This window comes from Leptidea sinapis, chromosome 20 (assembly GCF_905404315.1).
Source record: "Leptidea sinapis chromosome 20, ilLepSina1.1, whole genome shotgun sequence".
In the NCBI taxonomy this organism is placed as follows: domain Eukaryota; kingdom Metazoa; phylum Arthropoda; class Insecta; order Lepidoptera; family Pieridae; genus Leptidea; species Leptidea sinapis.
The window spans coordinates 10,854,059-10,870,764 of NC_066284.1; the positions used below are offsets into that span (position 1 = coordinate 10,854,059).

The following is a 16,706-nucleotide window of genomic DNA, read 5'->3' on the forward strand; positions in this document are numbered from 1 at the left end:
CCGATTGCAATTTTGGTAGTATGTTATTTATCTCTAAATATTCTGTGAGTTGAGCATGAACAATTTTTTCTAATACTTTCGATAGGCACGGTAATATACTGATTGGTCGTAACTCTATCATTAAATTAATATTTTCTTTTTTTGGTAGGGGCTTCACCAAAGCTGTTTGCCAACTTGTAGGGAATACACCAGATAATATGGATGTATTCATTATGCTAGTGATGACGGGTAAAGCGTGGGGTAACAATAATTGGAGCATATCAAGTGAAATACCATCAAGATCAACAGCGTTAGAATGTAACGAACGTATTATTTTTAAAACAGATATTTCGTTCGTGGGCTTTAAAGAAAATACACTACGGTTATACCTATTACTCTCATAATAATAAAGAGTCGAAAGCGGTACATATTGGCTTCCAGGTACATTCACAAAATGTGAATTTATTAAATCGGGATCCCTAAGGTGCTCAGGAAGATCATTGTAATTTTTTTGATTCACATTAACATGCCTTCTCACATGTTTCAAAAGAACTTCCGATTTATGTAAATTCGAATTTATATAAGTGTCAAAATATACCGCTTTTTCCCTGTCAATTGCGGCCGTAACTTCAGACTTGAGGTCTTTATAATAATTTTTAGACACCTCCGATTTGTTTTTTCTAGCCGTTATTTGTGCTTCATCTCTGCGTCTCATGAGTAACTTAATATTATAAGTTATCCATGGATATTGATGGTCGCGTATGCATATGGTCTTCAACGGAGCTAATATATCGAACAACCACAAAACGTATAGTATAGTATTTTAAGTGTAGGAATTGATGTAAAAGCCTTGGTGTTACGAAAGAAAAACCCAAGCATTTTAAAACTTTTGTGAGCTATTTTGTCAACCTGTTTATCAAATCTTAACTCCTCTAAAATGACACCCCAATCTTTGATATGGTTTATTTGATTTATTTGTCAATGATTTTTCATTTGATTTATCAATATGACATTTACTCTCAAATTTCTTTTTTTAGTATTTTTTATCTTTTAATTGTATAAATTGACATTTGGACGCATTCTGTAGTTTCGTTTGATCCTCTGAACAAGTAACTGTACGATATATTTTTAAATCATCTGCACATAACTCGTAATTTGATTCTTGAATACTTTTGGAAATATCGTTTATAAGCAGTGTAAACAATAATGGTCCCAAATTAGAGCCTTGAGGAACGCCAGATGTTTCTCGAAATTCTCTAGATTTGAACGAATGAAAAGACGTATGTATTCGTGTTATATAAACTGTGTTCGTACCCAAACGCCGAATAGTTCGACTACAGCCATTCAAAACGCCAATTTCATTTTTTTCATATTTTAAAACGCTGTATTCTATTTACCTTACAAAATCTAAAAATATAAACAAGGAGTTATACATTTACAAACAATAACAAGTTTTAATTATAATTACAGTCCGACTTCACGTAATAAATACATTAAAAAAAACAATCACACGACCTTTTAAGTGCAGTCAAGCAAGCGGAACTGCGAGGCGCGCCTAGTATTTTTAATTGAAGTTATTTATTTCATGTTGTGTTTCAAGGGACGGTATATTAAACGTTTTTAAATTGATCTATATATACATAAAAGAAAATGTATGTTTGTATGTTCCCTAATAACTCCTAAACTATTCAACCGATCTCAATGTAATCTTTTGTAATAGATTCGTTGAAGCTCAAGGAAAGTTTACATATATAATTTATATGGCAAAACAACGTTTGCCAGGTCAGCTAGTTATCTTTATTATATATTCGCTGCCCTCTTAGCACAGTGGTTAGTGATGACTAAGATGCCAAAGATTCGAGCTTTGACATACCTGTTGGTATAAACTTTTTTACGATGAATATTAAAGGTGGTTAAGTTTTTAATTTATTGTTTTAAGTTATTAATTTGTATAGTAAAGTTACGAGACAAATTAAAAGAATTAAGTATGTTTATTTCAGCATAATTTCATAAAGTAGCGCGTTTTTTAAAGTGTTTTTTTTTTTTGCAACGAAAATAGGCGATGGGATATAAGGCGTACGTATAAAGCCTATTCGATTTTTGACAAAATGTGTTAATGTGAAAATAATGAAAAATAAAACCGGTAAGTAATTAAATATAATAAACATTATACAACCACTTCAGGGATTTTTGAGAATTCAATGCTGTGACGTAAGGAATCATAAATTTTCCTTCGTATAAAATCTATCCAATTTTATTTTGTGTATGAAAACTTTTCGAATAGAACATGTACTTAATGATCAAGCTCGTAAAAGAGCCACGAGTTCACGACCGCTTGAAAGAAAGAAGCCTTCGATGCAAAAGATTTAATCTTTCAATTATAACTATAGGCTCTGAAAGAACCCCGTGTTTAACAACAATTGAAGAATATATTTAAATCACTATATCACTTCACTAATCAAAGGTTAATTTATTAATTATTGATGATTATTTATTATTTTAATTATTAATATATAATATATTATTATTATTTTAATATAATTATTATTTATTACCTTTTGATTGTATTAGCACAGAGTAGGTATTAAAAGCTAACTAACACTAACGCCATCTCTTGGACTTTATGTAAAACAATTGACATTTGAATTTTGATGCTACGGCCACACTATCTCACCATCCACTACAGAGTAGTAGGTTAGTGCAAAAAATAAGTTATTAATTACCGCTTAAATTACCGCGGGAAGCTACGTGGTAACACTAGGGTTTACCTAGATATCGTAATGATCTAGGCGGTTTCTTGTCTCAATATTCTGACAATAAGGAGGTGTTCTTTTGTATTGTATGAGAATTATAATATACATTAATCTGTACTAATATGTATGATAGAAGTATCTAAATGAGTAAACTCGCGTCTACATAAATAATTATAATATATATGTCTATACGTGTTTCAGTTTGGAAATATTCTCACAAACTCAGGCGTATGAGCACTTCATATCAATGTATACAATATGGGTTTTCGATAAAGGCACGTTGCACACTAATGTCTGAAGTCTTACTAATCATAATGAAACGCTTTTCAAAGGTATAAAGCTATATTAGTTAGAACGTGTTTTAAGCCTTTGACTGCAGGAGTTAAATTACCGCCAAAAATCGTTACTGACCTATCACCCAGGTAATATTACCATTGCCATATCACGGTAGTGTGGTCGTAGCTTTACTAAATGGGTTATTGACGAGTGTAAAGATGTTTTTTGTACGGATAATGTTCTATCCTACATAGTACACACAAATAGACAATCGACAATTATTATTTATTAACGGTATATGCTATGGCATTATTATGATTTTAAGAATTCTGTTATTTAAAGCGTTACAATTATTGAAGTAAAACTTCTTTAGGCTCGACTTGGAAGCTCGTAATTGCTGATGGAAGTAACAGTACATACTTCCGTCAGAAAAAGCAAGTTGAACGATTTTTTTAACCGTTAAAATAGAATGGTTTTAAAAATATGTTTTAAATTACTCAGTGATATTTTTGGAAATCTCCAAGCGTATTTGTTGATTAATTACTACAGACTTTTGTAATTAATAATAATAATAAACAAATTTTCTGACGATTGTTACATTGGTTTTCTTTTAGTTTCTTCGTCCATTATTAGGACAGGCAAAGGGTTTGATCCCATACAGCCATATTCATTAATATTCAATAACAACGATATATTTACAAAATTATGTGTTTAATAATCTTTCCTTCAATTTCTTACTCTGAATTATTTTATTGAATGAGTGAAATTTTAAAATGTGTAAATGGTATTCATATAGAATATAAAATAAAAGCAATAATCAGTTAAATGAAATAGGGGAGCCTCACGGACATTAAATTACTCTTTCATCAATAAATAAGAATAAAACAGATAATAAATACCATTTGTGAATTCAAAATAGTTTTCATTAATCTTGTTTATAGCGCTATCTTTATGGGTTCTGATGTGTTTAATTGTACTGTGGTTAAATTGCAACTTCGAGACAGCCTGATAATATTAATTTTACGGTAACGCGCCATCTAGGAGTTTTTGGATGTACTAATATACTAATGCCATTTAGGTCAGAATGTCAAAGTTACAAGTTTAAAATAGTTTACATAGATGGCACTGTTACGCTATCATATATACTGGTATCTGACTGGCGTCCTCTAGAAATTATTATCTTAACTATGAGAACGTCAATGTGAACGTTAGAGAAATTATTTTATGCAACGTAATAGTAATAAATTTTTCTAGTTAATTTCTTAATCGGCAGATGGCACTGGAAAATAAAATAGACTTTTTTGTAAGTTTAACCACAGAATAGGGATGTGTTCAAATTTTAAGTATGTTTATATGTAGATAACAGTAGATTTATTTATTTACATAAGATATTTAAAAGACTTATAGTGTAAAAAGGCGGTTTTTTTTCGAGAAAACTAAAATTGTTTTTTTTTATTACATCACACTTACAGGTTAACATGAGTGCACTCATCTCAATTAAAATAATCTGTGAGGTAAGTAAAATGTAAAATTACAATAAGAATTATTCTGTTTAGGTATCATAGTAAATAATAACATTAAAATAATCTTTTTTTGGCGTTCGTGTGTTGATGTAGCAGGGAAATTTTTTCGAAAATAATTATCATACCTGAATATTTTTTTATTATATAAAGTAAAATACGGCGGACTTTCTCAATTAATATGAGCGTTCAATTCACTGCAGTTTTATTATTATTTATAAATAAAAAAAATCTATATTTTATTACTGACACTATATTATATATCCTAATATAGGTCCTAATAGTTCTACTTATATCCACGCCCTAAACGTACCAATGTGTGTTCGATTTTTATATTCATATTACGTATAATACTCGACGCTTTGATCGACGACACTCCTGTGGTTCCTCTAGTGTTACAAAAGAGTATGGGCTGCGGTGAAAAAAATTCTATCTGGATGTTCCTCGACAGTGTGGTATTTAAATAAATTTCTTCCACTTACAATGTGCTTTATTCAGTGGTATTTCCAGATTCGAGCAGCTCGAATTGTCAGTGACCCAGTGCTCTGTGAACGGCTGGATCACTTGGCGTTGCGTAGAGACGTCGCTTCATTGTGTATCTTCTACCACATTTATCATGGGGAGTGTTCCGAAGAGCTGTTTCACCTGATTCCTGCTGCCGACTTCCACCTTCGTACCACACGCCACAGGATATCATCCCCAATCTGGATGTATGGCCGCAGTGCGGTTTTGAAGGACCTTACTTCCACGTACTACAAAACTGTGGAATGAGCTTCTTTGTGCGGTGTTTCCGGGACGTTACGATATAAAATTACCTTCAAATAATGTGCATAAAGCACCTTTATTAAAGGTCGGCAACGCTCCTGTGATTCCTCTGGTGTTGCCAGAGAATGTGGGCGACTGTGATCACTTAACACCCGTACGCTCGTTTGTCTTCCTTTTCCATGAAAAAAATAATTCCAGATCGTGAGAGATCTTGAGGGATGACGTCAAAAAAGCGCGTAACTGGTTTTTCAAAAAGGAATGGGCAGCGATGCTCCCTTATCATTAGATGACCCGAGAGAGGTGTGTTCTTGTTTGTGTGTGGTGTGTTCTTGTTTGTGTGTGGTGTGTTCTTGTTTATGAGTGGTGTTGTTAGGCACTTTGTTTTAGTATCCGTGCGTGCTGAAAATAGAGGGTAACAGTTCGCCGTTATTTTTAATGTATAAATTATCTAAGCTTTTAACATTACCATGATATAAATGTTTGCATCTACCGGGATTCGAACCCAGACGTCATAGCCCAGTCACTAAGCACTGGGCTATGACATCGTGAATTAATGATGTCATTAGATAAATAGTAAGTCCTCTTGCTGTCAAATATTGAAGCTTTGTAAAATATTGGTGAAATACCATTTACCAGTGGGAGGCTCTTTTGCACAGGATGCCGGCTAGATTATGGGCTTGGCGCCTTTTTTTGCCGTGAACCAGTAATGTGTAACCATTATTGTGTTTCGGTCCAAAGGGTGCCGTAGCATGGAAATTACTGGGCAAATGAGACTTAACATCTTATGTCTCAAGGTAACGAGCACAATAATTGTATTGCCACTCAGATTTTTTGGGATTCTCAAGAATCCTGAGCGGCACTGCATTCTAATGGGCAGGGCGTAACAATTACCATCAGCTGAATGTCCTGCTTGTCTCATCTCTTACTGTCGTTAAAAAATATAAATATTAAAGAAAACACTCACATCAATCATTGTTTTTATTTTTTTAAATAATTATAGCTAACCGTCTCGGCAATAATTAATATTCTCATTTTAATGACACAATAAGCATTTTGCGTTGTTAAATCATAAAGTTACGGTTAATAATTTTGTTCAAAGTTAAATTATAGTTAAAACTTAACTAAATATGACTATGAGTTGAATAAAAATAACTTCTACAAAAATAAAGATAATATTTTATAAACACATCAAGACTTAAATTAAGTTTAAACATGGCATCATAGTAAACACAATTAACTTAACTATAATTAAATAACTCTATACAGACGTAACTAAAGAAGGGATGAATGTCGTTAAATTCATATTTCCTAAACATCAAACACTGCACATTTCTAAATTATATACATTTTATTTTATCATAATGCCAAATATCAATTTCGACGCCTAAAATTTATACTACGCCTAAATACATAGCCGAAATACATGTTACATAATTTTGAATTTTTTATACAAACGCTTCCAAATTTTTACAATGCCTAAAAATGTTCAAATTTTGAATTTGGAATTTTTCATCACGACACTATCACAAAGAATAAAATAAAGACTAGAATACACCGATTAAAGGATTTTGAAATTTTAAAAATAGAATACGGCGTAATTTTATGTATTCCGCCGTTATTCGATGAAAGTTGTTGTTCAAATTCAAACAACGAAAATGCCCGTGTGACATTATTGAGGATAGGCGTTACATAAGAAAACTAATGCGCTGTTGGCCTATATTCACATCCATAAATTTAATTATCAAGTCTGAAATATAATTTATACGCAAAAACGTTTCCTCCATTCTTAATAAATAACACATTTTCGTTTAATTTTTCATATTTTGATCTGTTAACACCCAGAAATGCTCGCGACGGTTCTATGAGTTTTCACCCGATAAACACCAATATTAACTATTACATTAAGTACTTTTTTTGTATTTATGATTTTTTCGTTGTTCACTACTTAACACGGAGTATGAGCTTATTATTAATTATTATGCTTTATTCCGCATTATACTGAACTCGTCCATAATAGATATCAGTTACAAACGAGTCCACAATTACATTACATTTATAACTAACTTACACAATAAGAATACATGTAATTACTACTACTTGTGTTAAAAATTGAAAACCTGGTTATCCTGACTACACTTAACTTACGAATAAATGTGTATATTTGGCTAAGTATTTAAAAAAGAGCAGACAATCATAACAAAAACGACGAAGCATCAAAATTAAAACATTAACAGTCAATTAGGATGAGTAATTCAAATCAACAGCAATGTATTATTTAAAAACTTAACAAGCAACATTGTTGCCGGATTCAGAAAGTTGTTGTTACAAAGACACGTTGCTGTTTGATCAACAACAATTATTGTCGTTGTTGAGATCCGACTACAATATTTTATAACAAATAAAAAATGTAATGTAATCGCTTGATGGACGCGAATTCTATGCTAACAGTACGACTGGACAACATAAATAATATTTGTTGTTTAATAATTGATGTTATTTGAAGTCCACTTTATATTTTATATAGCAAAATACAACCTGATAACCGCCATTATAGTCTTTTGCAATGAGAAGATATTATTATTTAAAAATCCCATTTAATATTTTATTTATAAGTCAATTTAATTAATTTATAATATTAAAAAATTTCGAGAAACTGCATTCTTGATAGCTATGTTCTAAAAGAAAGCAATAAACGGATATTTTTTATCCTTAAATTTTATGCATTCTCTTGTTTCTGAAGTAGATTTTAAATTAATACTAGAAATTTACACATATCATTTTTCTTATTATTTCTTTTTAATATTCAATGAAATTTGTTTGTTGTTTAATTTTTCAGGTTTATTTATACCAGAACCTTACTAGTTTTATACTTTTTAGTTTTAGTCCCTATCACAAAGTTATTTGATTAGCGATGTGGTTATCTAAATTAGACCTTTTCAGATTGTAAGTTTGCTTTAGGGATGCAAGTATTACACGATTTTGTAGTACTTAATTTATTTTTAAGACATTATTCTTTTTTTTTTTGATTTTGATGAATCGAATAACTATTCCTAAGCAGGTATAAAAGAATACTTTACACCGTTTACGCTCTTCAACCACAATAATGTTAATATATTTTAGATTTTTCAGATTCTATACGTCTCATGTTGTTAATACAGCGATTAATAAATGTAACTCATTATCCTAGTAACAGAAACATATAAAATTATTATCATTAATATCAAAAGCCAATAAAACTATAACGTATGTTACGTCGCGAACATTTCTCAATGAAAACTCACCAACAGCGCATTTATATGAAGAATCATACGGAATTCTATTTTCCGTACATTTACATTAACAGAACCCAGTACTATTGTTATTAAAAATTGAAAGACTGGAAAATATGACATGTAAAGTCTTATGACTATATTTTCCATTCCATCGTCCGAGCGACTTCCATCGCATATAAACTGTAATTAGGCTTCATATAATATACAGCTTATCTATGGAATTTCATCATAAAATAAATGTAGAAAAAATTTTACAATTCTTATCTTTTTTTTATTTCAACATTAAAAAATTTAATCGTCAAAAACTTAAACATAACTTTGTCAATTTGCAGACACGATCTTTTATAACTATTCCATCTTGATGATCACAGAACATATATATTATATTGAATCAGTATTCTTGTTGCCGTTCTATTTTTGTATATTTTTTTATCGTCTAAATTAACCCTGATTATAAATTTGCAACTTCGAAAATAGAATCTCTAACAAATATGCCGCGCCGCAAGAATTCTGACTCAAAAATTAAGATTTGAACACTTTTCTGGAAACGTAACTTGTTCTAAAAATCTAATGTAGGAGACACGATCCGTGCTTCAATTTTATTTGTACAACTCGCACTCACGAGCATAATTACGTTCGTCTTTAAACGATGGTTTATAATTAACTTTAAAAATACCAAACGTCCATAAATTTTTCATTCTACTACGACCTAATTTAAAACAATACCATTTATACAATATTCATAGGAACTTCTTTTGTTGTTATATTAAATTTATTAATATATTAAAATTTATTGAGAAATTCATTTTTTATATAAATAGCGATCCGTTCACGTAGTTGCGTTTGCAACAATTTTATTTTCAGTCGAAATTTCTGTATTTTCCAGTAAAATTGTAAAGTCTCACGTTTCCTAGAAATCATCTGTTATCCATCGCGTCAATACTTACCAGTTCACTCCAAATCATAAGTAAAATTGGCCGAAACTTTTTGCATTTGTAAATAAACAACAAAGAACGATGAAAACAACAATTAATAAATAAAGTCATTCACATAAAATGTCACGATAAAAACCATAAACGATTTGGGCTATTGCATTATTTTTCAGTTTAAGTCGATATCTAACAGTCATCTTACTACGACTGTTCCGATATCGGTATTAATTTAAGAATGAAATAATTACGTACATTAAAATCAGCTTACCTTACCTTACCTATACGATTATAAGTAGAACTGCCAATGTATATGAATAAACATAACATTAAAGTGCTTATCCATACATATTGACACTTAATGTATAATACATGATGATAATATTAAAGAATATTCGGCAACACTTGACATTCTTAATATAATTACAAAATCCTTCCATTTTTTTGCAAATTTGGGAGGATTTTGTAATTTTTAATATTGTAAACTATAAAACTATTACTGCAACTTACGTTGCTGTTGGGTTGGCAACATGATTATGAATCTTGTTGTTTGAGCAACATGATTATGAATCTTGTTGTATGAGCAACATGATCGAAGATCATGATGTGGGCTATTGTATATTTAATGTGAAAAATGTGTAAATTAAAATAAATATATGGGCTTCGTCTGAGTCCGTGTATGAAAGAATGTCTCGTGTCTTTTCAACACACTTGTCGAAGTTCTATTTCGACGTTCGTCTGATTAAGTATTTAAGTTACGTCCTTATTCGGTGAATAATCGCTATTTGTTTTCATGAATACTTCAGAGTATAACAAAAACGGCAGTCTTGTAAAACATAATTCATTTACTTATTTACAACAATACAAATAAAATGTAAACAATATAAGATAATTCTTCAAAAATAATTCATAATATTATAATAAAATAAAATATCCTTTAGATTACAAACAGAAGCATCAACATTGTGCGATACGCCTAGCTATTTACAAACATTATTCTAATATGGCAATATAAAACTCTTTCAAGCCAAAGTATAAATAAAGGATTTTTAATAAAGAAAATAAAATAAAATTTTGATTTGTAAACAGATTCGTGCGAACTTGACTAGCATAAGGCGTGTTATTGCGTGAAAATAGAATTAAAAGAAAAACTAAATAATATAACAGAAATATATTGCAACAGTATATTGCTCATTCGCTAAATGCGATTCTGTGCGATTATTTTGGCACATAAATATCTTTCGCCTGATTCACAGAGTTCCTGGTGTATATAATTAAAAAAAATAAGCTAGGAAAGGCCACATTTGGCTGAATAACAACTTTCTAATTCCATCATCTGTACAAATAGTCGTATTGTAACTATTTCAAATATACTATATACTTCTAAATTGTTACAAGAATTTCTTGTCTGTTAATTTATTTTGCTTTTAGAGCCTTATCGAAGTAGTAACAAAATGTCCCATGGAATCAGAGCACACTTTACACTAAGTTATTGCAATAAATCATAAACATCAAATAAAACACTCAACGATAAGCCACCAAAATTGCACTGAAGTAGCTATGACGTCATTTGACCCTACCCCTAATTTGATCGGCGAGTTTTTGTTCCATTTCGTTCTATATTAAGGTACATTTATTAATATTATGTACACAAATTTCGTTTCATCTAAATATTCTATTTACACCAGATAGACTATCTAAATTTATCATAATCACTGTATAATTTAGCCAACTATTTTTAATTTTGTATCCAAAAATCATTAGAAACAAAAAACTCAATCACTAATCAGAGGCGATAACATTTCACGCTCCATCCAAAATAAATTTCCATTCAAAAATATATGCATTTAATGTGTATAATAAATTTCGCGGTAAAAATATTGAAACGGAATCGCGTCGGATTAGTAATAGGTGAACTTTCACGGCTGAGGGTTTTGTTGGAGGTGGATTGCTTGCTGGGCGGCTTGTTGTGCGGCTTGCTGCGCGGCTTGTGCGGCTTGTTGCATGTGCTGTTGCTGCTGAACAGCAGCTTGTGCTGCTTGAGCAGCTTGGACTTGTGCTTGAGCTTGTGCGACTTGCTGGGCAGCTACAGCCTGCTGGGCAGCTTGTTGCACAGGAGATGGCAAATTAAATCCTAGCATTCTAGGATCGTGCAACCGCAGAGCCTGTTCCAGGCGTTGTTCCTGCGCAATTCTGAATGCTTCCACTAATTCCGGAGACAATTGTCCACTTACGTCACTTGGTTGTGGAAAACCGTTATGACGTAACGGACTGGGGTTTTCCGAGTTATGTCCAGCAGCCGCTTGTGTGACGGCCAACCGTAATGCTTCGGCTTGGCTTCGTAGCAATGCTTCAGCTTGTTGGATTCTAAGTGCGGCTTCCGTTGGAGCTGGAGTTTCTGTGGGTTGTTGTACTGGATCACCACGAGCTAACTGTTGGCGCATTGCTGTCACCAAATTAGCCGCTGCTACTTGCACTGGATTGGGTCCTTCTCCAGGTTGAGCCATCATATTGGCTGCGGCTGCTGCAATGGCGGCGACTCTTTCATCGCCATATTGGTGACCGTTATTAGATCGGAGTAAGTCAGAGAGTTTGTTTACCGCAGTCCCAGCTTCAGAGCCAGCTGAGGAAGACAGGCGACCATTCGATGATGAGTCTGAATGAGTTGGTGACGGTGGGGCCAAGTTGAGTAGACCAGAACCACCGGCGGATGCTGAGACTGCCGCGAGAATGTCCCGCTCTCGTCTTTCTGCGGCAGCTCGGGATAGGACGTACTGCGCTGCGAATTGATGTTTCGGTTCCATTCTCATATGCTCCATGTGTGAGAGTAGACCTGAAATCATCCAATATCAAATGTTTATTTAACTCATCAATATAAGAATTTCAAATCCTTTTTTGTACCTATAAATAAGATGTATTTTGATATTTTTTTAATCTTTTGAATGAATAGTTTTTACAGAAGTAGTCAACGAGTTGTTTGCTGATAGTTGCCTCCAACTAAGCAATGCCAAAATAATCATTTAAATAAATATCATCAATTTCGTAGAGTACATCATACCTATACATAATACATGGGTCAACTGACCCTGAACGAATAATATCTTCCATAGAAAGAATTTTTCTTTATGCTATTTTATTATTATAATATAGTAATCTTTTCTATGTCACTTACTTTGCCGTTATATGTATGGAATAATATAAAACACAATAAATTTGCCATCTTTGATCTCTCTACAAGTCGAAGTCTTTTTTTACTCTCAGATCATGCTATGATTCCTCCAAATTATCATCGCTTCTGGGTCAATATAAAATGAATCCAACTTACCACTCTCATGTGTAAATACAGCTTGGCAAACAGAACAGGGCCACATTCGTAGACCACTTGTGAGTTGAGTTTCTGGATGACAGGCGAGATGCTTCCTCAAGGAACCCTCATTTACGTAATGCTTCCCGCAAACAGGACACGGATGATTCGCAGTCCTCCGCTTCGCTATATAAGGATCAACAGGTTTAGCTTGCGCTGGGTATGGTGATGTGGCGGGCGGACCTACCATCAACACCAGGAATTGGATAGGTTAGTAGGTTAAAGGAGGGAAAAAAGAAAAAAAAACCGTTAGTTTACATGTTAGTGCAAAAATAATACACGACAACCTTTATAAAACAGTTGGCGGTCTAAAAACAGAATATTTTCATCTAATTGATGTTGTTAATAATGCAACAAAGCCAACAGTTTTAATGAAAGCTTGCCGTCAACTTAATTGTAGAAACAAGAAATTAACTGAACTGCGTCTCGAAGAATGTCGTAAATCGTCGAGCTATAAGATATATAAACAATACATGTTATGACAACGCACATACAACGCCAAACGAAGAATCGTCTAAAACAAGAAATGTTTGCAAAACATCCAACCCCTTCTAAAAGACGAAACAATAACAAACGACGCTAATGGCTTGCTTATTTACTAAAACTATTATTTTATGGAAACGATACATTTTCGGTTTACCGTTGATTTTTAAAACCAACACCCCTTATGGCTTTTTGCCAGCTGGAAGCTTTTTCGTTTCGCCATTGTAAAACACTAACCATATATTTCATTTGAGACAGTAAAAGAATAGATAGCAATTTAACAAGCTTCCAGTGGCTTCACTTACATGCTAATAAATCTCTTCTGTAGTAGCGCACACATTCATATAATGACTCAGCCTAAAACTTAAGAAATCTCTAGGTTACTCTGGGAAATAATATATTAAGCCTAGTTTTATAAAAAGCGCTTTCACAAAAGAGGTTTATACATTATATGTATTTTAACCTTAGTCTATCGTACCTAAAAAAGAAACTTAATCTATGGTAATAGATGAAGTTCCTTGGTAACAAAATGGCGTCCGGAAACTTACTGGCAACACCGGACGCGTTAGGGTCCTTGTGCGTGTTCTTCATATGTTCAACGAGTGCTTCGCCACCGAAAACCACTTTGTGGCATATGGGGCATGGTGTTGCTGTGGCACCACCGATCATTAGCGCTGCGTGTTGCTGCAAAACACCAAGGTGCAGCTGAAGCTCCTGTTCCACCGGAAGGTGGGGATGGCATAGTGGAATAATTAGCGTCATCGTAAAACAATATAGTACATTCGAAATGGAATTTTGAAATCAATTTAAACAGTTAAAAACAAGCCTTTACTTATATGTTAATTAAATTTTGACAAATTTAGTACCAGACAAGAAATACATATGAAATAAGAAAGAACAAGTCACTGAATTATAATAAAAGCTTGCCTTTACTAAAAATAAAATATAACAGCCAAAGAGAATTTTGAATTCAAATAAAGAACAAAATGATGTAAATTAACATGTATAAATCGAACAAACAAAAATGATGACAATAGATAATAATGTAGATCTTGGAAATAACTTGAACATGCGAATCGTAGACGAACTTTTCATATAATTTTATGAAACGAATAAATTTTACAAAACTACTTAACTACCTTCACGACAGTTAATCAAATAAAATCAAACTCATTTTATTCATCTGATCAACGAAATGACACTAATGAATTTCAAAAGTTTTTTTTTCAAGTGGCAAGAAACTCAATGACAGCTTCATAATGATGCAACAAAAATATTTGAAGTGAAATGTTCAATAACTTACACGAGTAAGTCTAAAATAAAAGTACATTAAAAAAAGAAGTGTTATCTATTACAGTAGATGCATTCATCCACACATTAAACACACCATCGCCTCCCTCGACCATATTTTAGGGAAGGGGACTACCCGCTCCAAGACGCCACCACTAGCAATAGCATACCAGTAAAGTTTGACCTAAAATGCCATATTACAAACGTAACAAACATCTAATATTAACGTTTATTACATTATTGTCACTAAGACGTGGACTCTCTTCTTCTCATTTGCAATGACACTGCGCTAACATAAAATAATTTAAAAATTTTATTACATTAATTTCATAATGACGTACTACTGAATATTGAATAATTACAATTAAAACAAAGCCTATTCAATAAGGTTTCACAGTTAGCATTTAATAGAAAACATTTGAATAAGTTTAAAATCGAAATAATCAAAATTTGAGCTAAAGCGGATTTATTTTGCTTGATTTTTTTTAAATTGGAATAAACCATTTGATCCAAAGAGGTTTTATACCATTTTGATACGTACCTTGGCTGTATGTGTTCTCAGGCTGCTTTCAGTCGCAAAACCTTTGCCACAAATGTTACAATGAAAGGGTCTGTTCTTGGCCCGTTCGACCTGAGCGTCGTGGTTTCGGAGATGTTGCTGAAGGTTCGAGAGCTGGATGAAGGCTCTTCCGCAGTCGGGTAAGTGGCACTTGTATGGGCGTTCACCTAAAACATAATTATTTCCGTTAGTCTTGCCATAACTTAAGTTACAAATGACGTCACTAATACTATTTTAGCATTCACTGAGGCCTATTTTAATAAATAAATCGGCTTTCATAATGTTAAGCCACTTTCCTATGACAGACAATCACTAAATTACCCTTTACACACTATATTCTTAACACTCTCTCTCTCTCCACTAATCCATTTCATATTAGTCTTCTAACGTCAGTGGGATAATATATCTATGGTCTTAGCAGGTAAAAAGTTATGTTAAAAACACCAATGAAATTTCAAACATTAAATACTAGTTATAAGACTGTTAATTTGATTTATTGTATTTCAAAGAATTTTTGTAATTAATAAACTTGTACAATGAGACAGAATGGACGAAAATTTCACAATCGAAGACCATACATTTGATATTAAATAAAAAAAATATAGAAAGAGATAGGAATTGTTTGTGTTCACAGTTTTCTCGAGAATGAAGCACCAGAAAGATCGAGAACAAGCTCTTTTTGGTTCTTATGTTTACGATCCATATAGCTCAGTGGTTAATGTAGCGCTGCCAACTGAGCTAGAGGTCCCGGGTTCGAATTGTCGTAGACGCAAACATTTATATGATGAATATGGATGTTTTACATCGTATTAAATATATCATTGCCTTGTACCCATAATACAAACAATGTCTAGCTTGGGGTTAAATAATTTGCGTAAAAGTGTGTCAACATTATTATTTGACCATTTGTGATTTATAGTTCGTGAGGCAGTTAGAATTATAACATTATTATAAGTAAGTAATTTAAAACACATGAATATTTTAGAGTATGGCGTAATAATCAGCCTAAATAGTTAAATTACACGTATGCTATTTACAAAGCCTTAGATATTAGCATTTTCTTTACAATTTCCATTTTCAACACATTTGAGGGTATAACAACATCAAAAAAAATTTTTTTTATTACAATGATATCATTGTTCGAATAAATATATTAAATTGTCACCTTAATTACCATTAATTGCATTAATCAAATATTCTTATCTTTCTATTTGTTCTAGATATAAACATATAAATATTATTATTATCTACACCCTGAATATCAATCAATCATTTTTTTACGACAATACTAGCTGACCCAGCAAACGTTGTATTGCCGATATTAAAATCGCGATACAAAAATAACTGTTGATTGTAGATGGGTGAAAATTTGAAGTTGTATGTATTTCTTAATGCTGACTCATAATCAATCAAATTAAAAAAAAAATGTCGAAAAATTTAAAATTATAAAATTCGTGTGGACCACCCTTAACATTTAGGGGGATGAAAAATAGATGTAAAACACCATGAAAAGAGA

At 32.3% G+C, this 16,706-nt stretch overlaps 1 protein-coding gene across 5 annotated transcripts in view; it reads right to left on the reverse strand.

Annotated features, from left to right (window-relative positions):
- Positions 1-6,258: 6,258 nt before the first annotated feature.
- Positions 6,259-16,706, reverse strand: part of LOC126970141 (zinc finger protein 135-like) — a 147,744-nt gene continuing 137,296 nt past the window's right edge. For all 5 annotated transcript variants that reach the window (XM_050815885.1, XM_050815883.1, XM_050815884.1 and 2 more), the window contains 4 exons: positions 15,173-15,357; positions 13,890-14,055; positions 12,820-13,041; positions 6,259-12,327 (listed from right to left, as the gene is read on the reverse strand). In XM_050815885.1, coding sequence (XP_050671842.1) covers positions 11,414-12,327; positions 12,820-13,041; positions 13,890-14,055; positions 15,173-15,357 — 1,487 coding nt within the window. In that variant the 3' untranslated portion in view covers positions 6,259-11,413. The remainder of the gene's footprint in view (positions 12,328-12,819; positions 13,042-13,889; positions 14,056-15,172; positions 15,358-16,706) is intronic.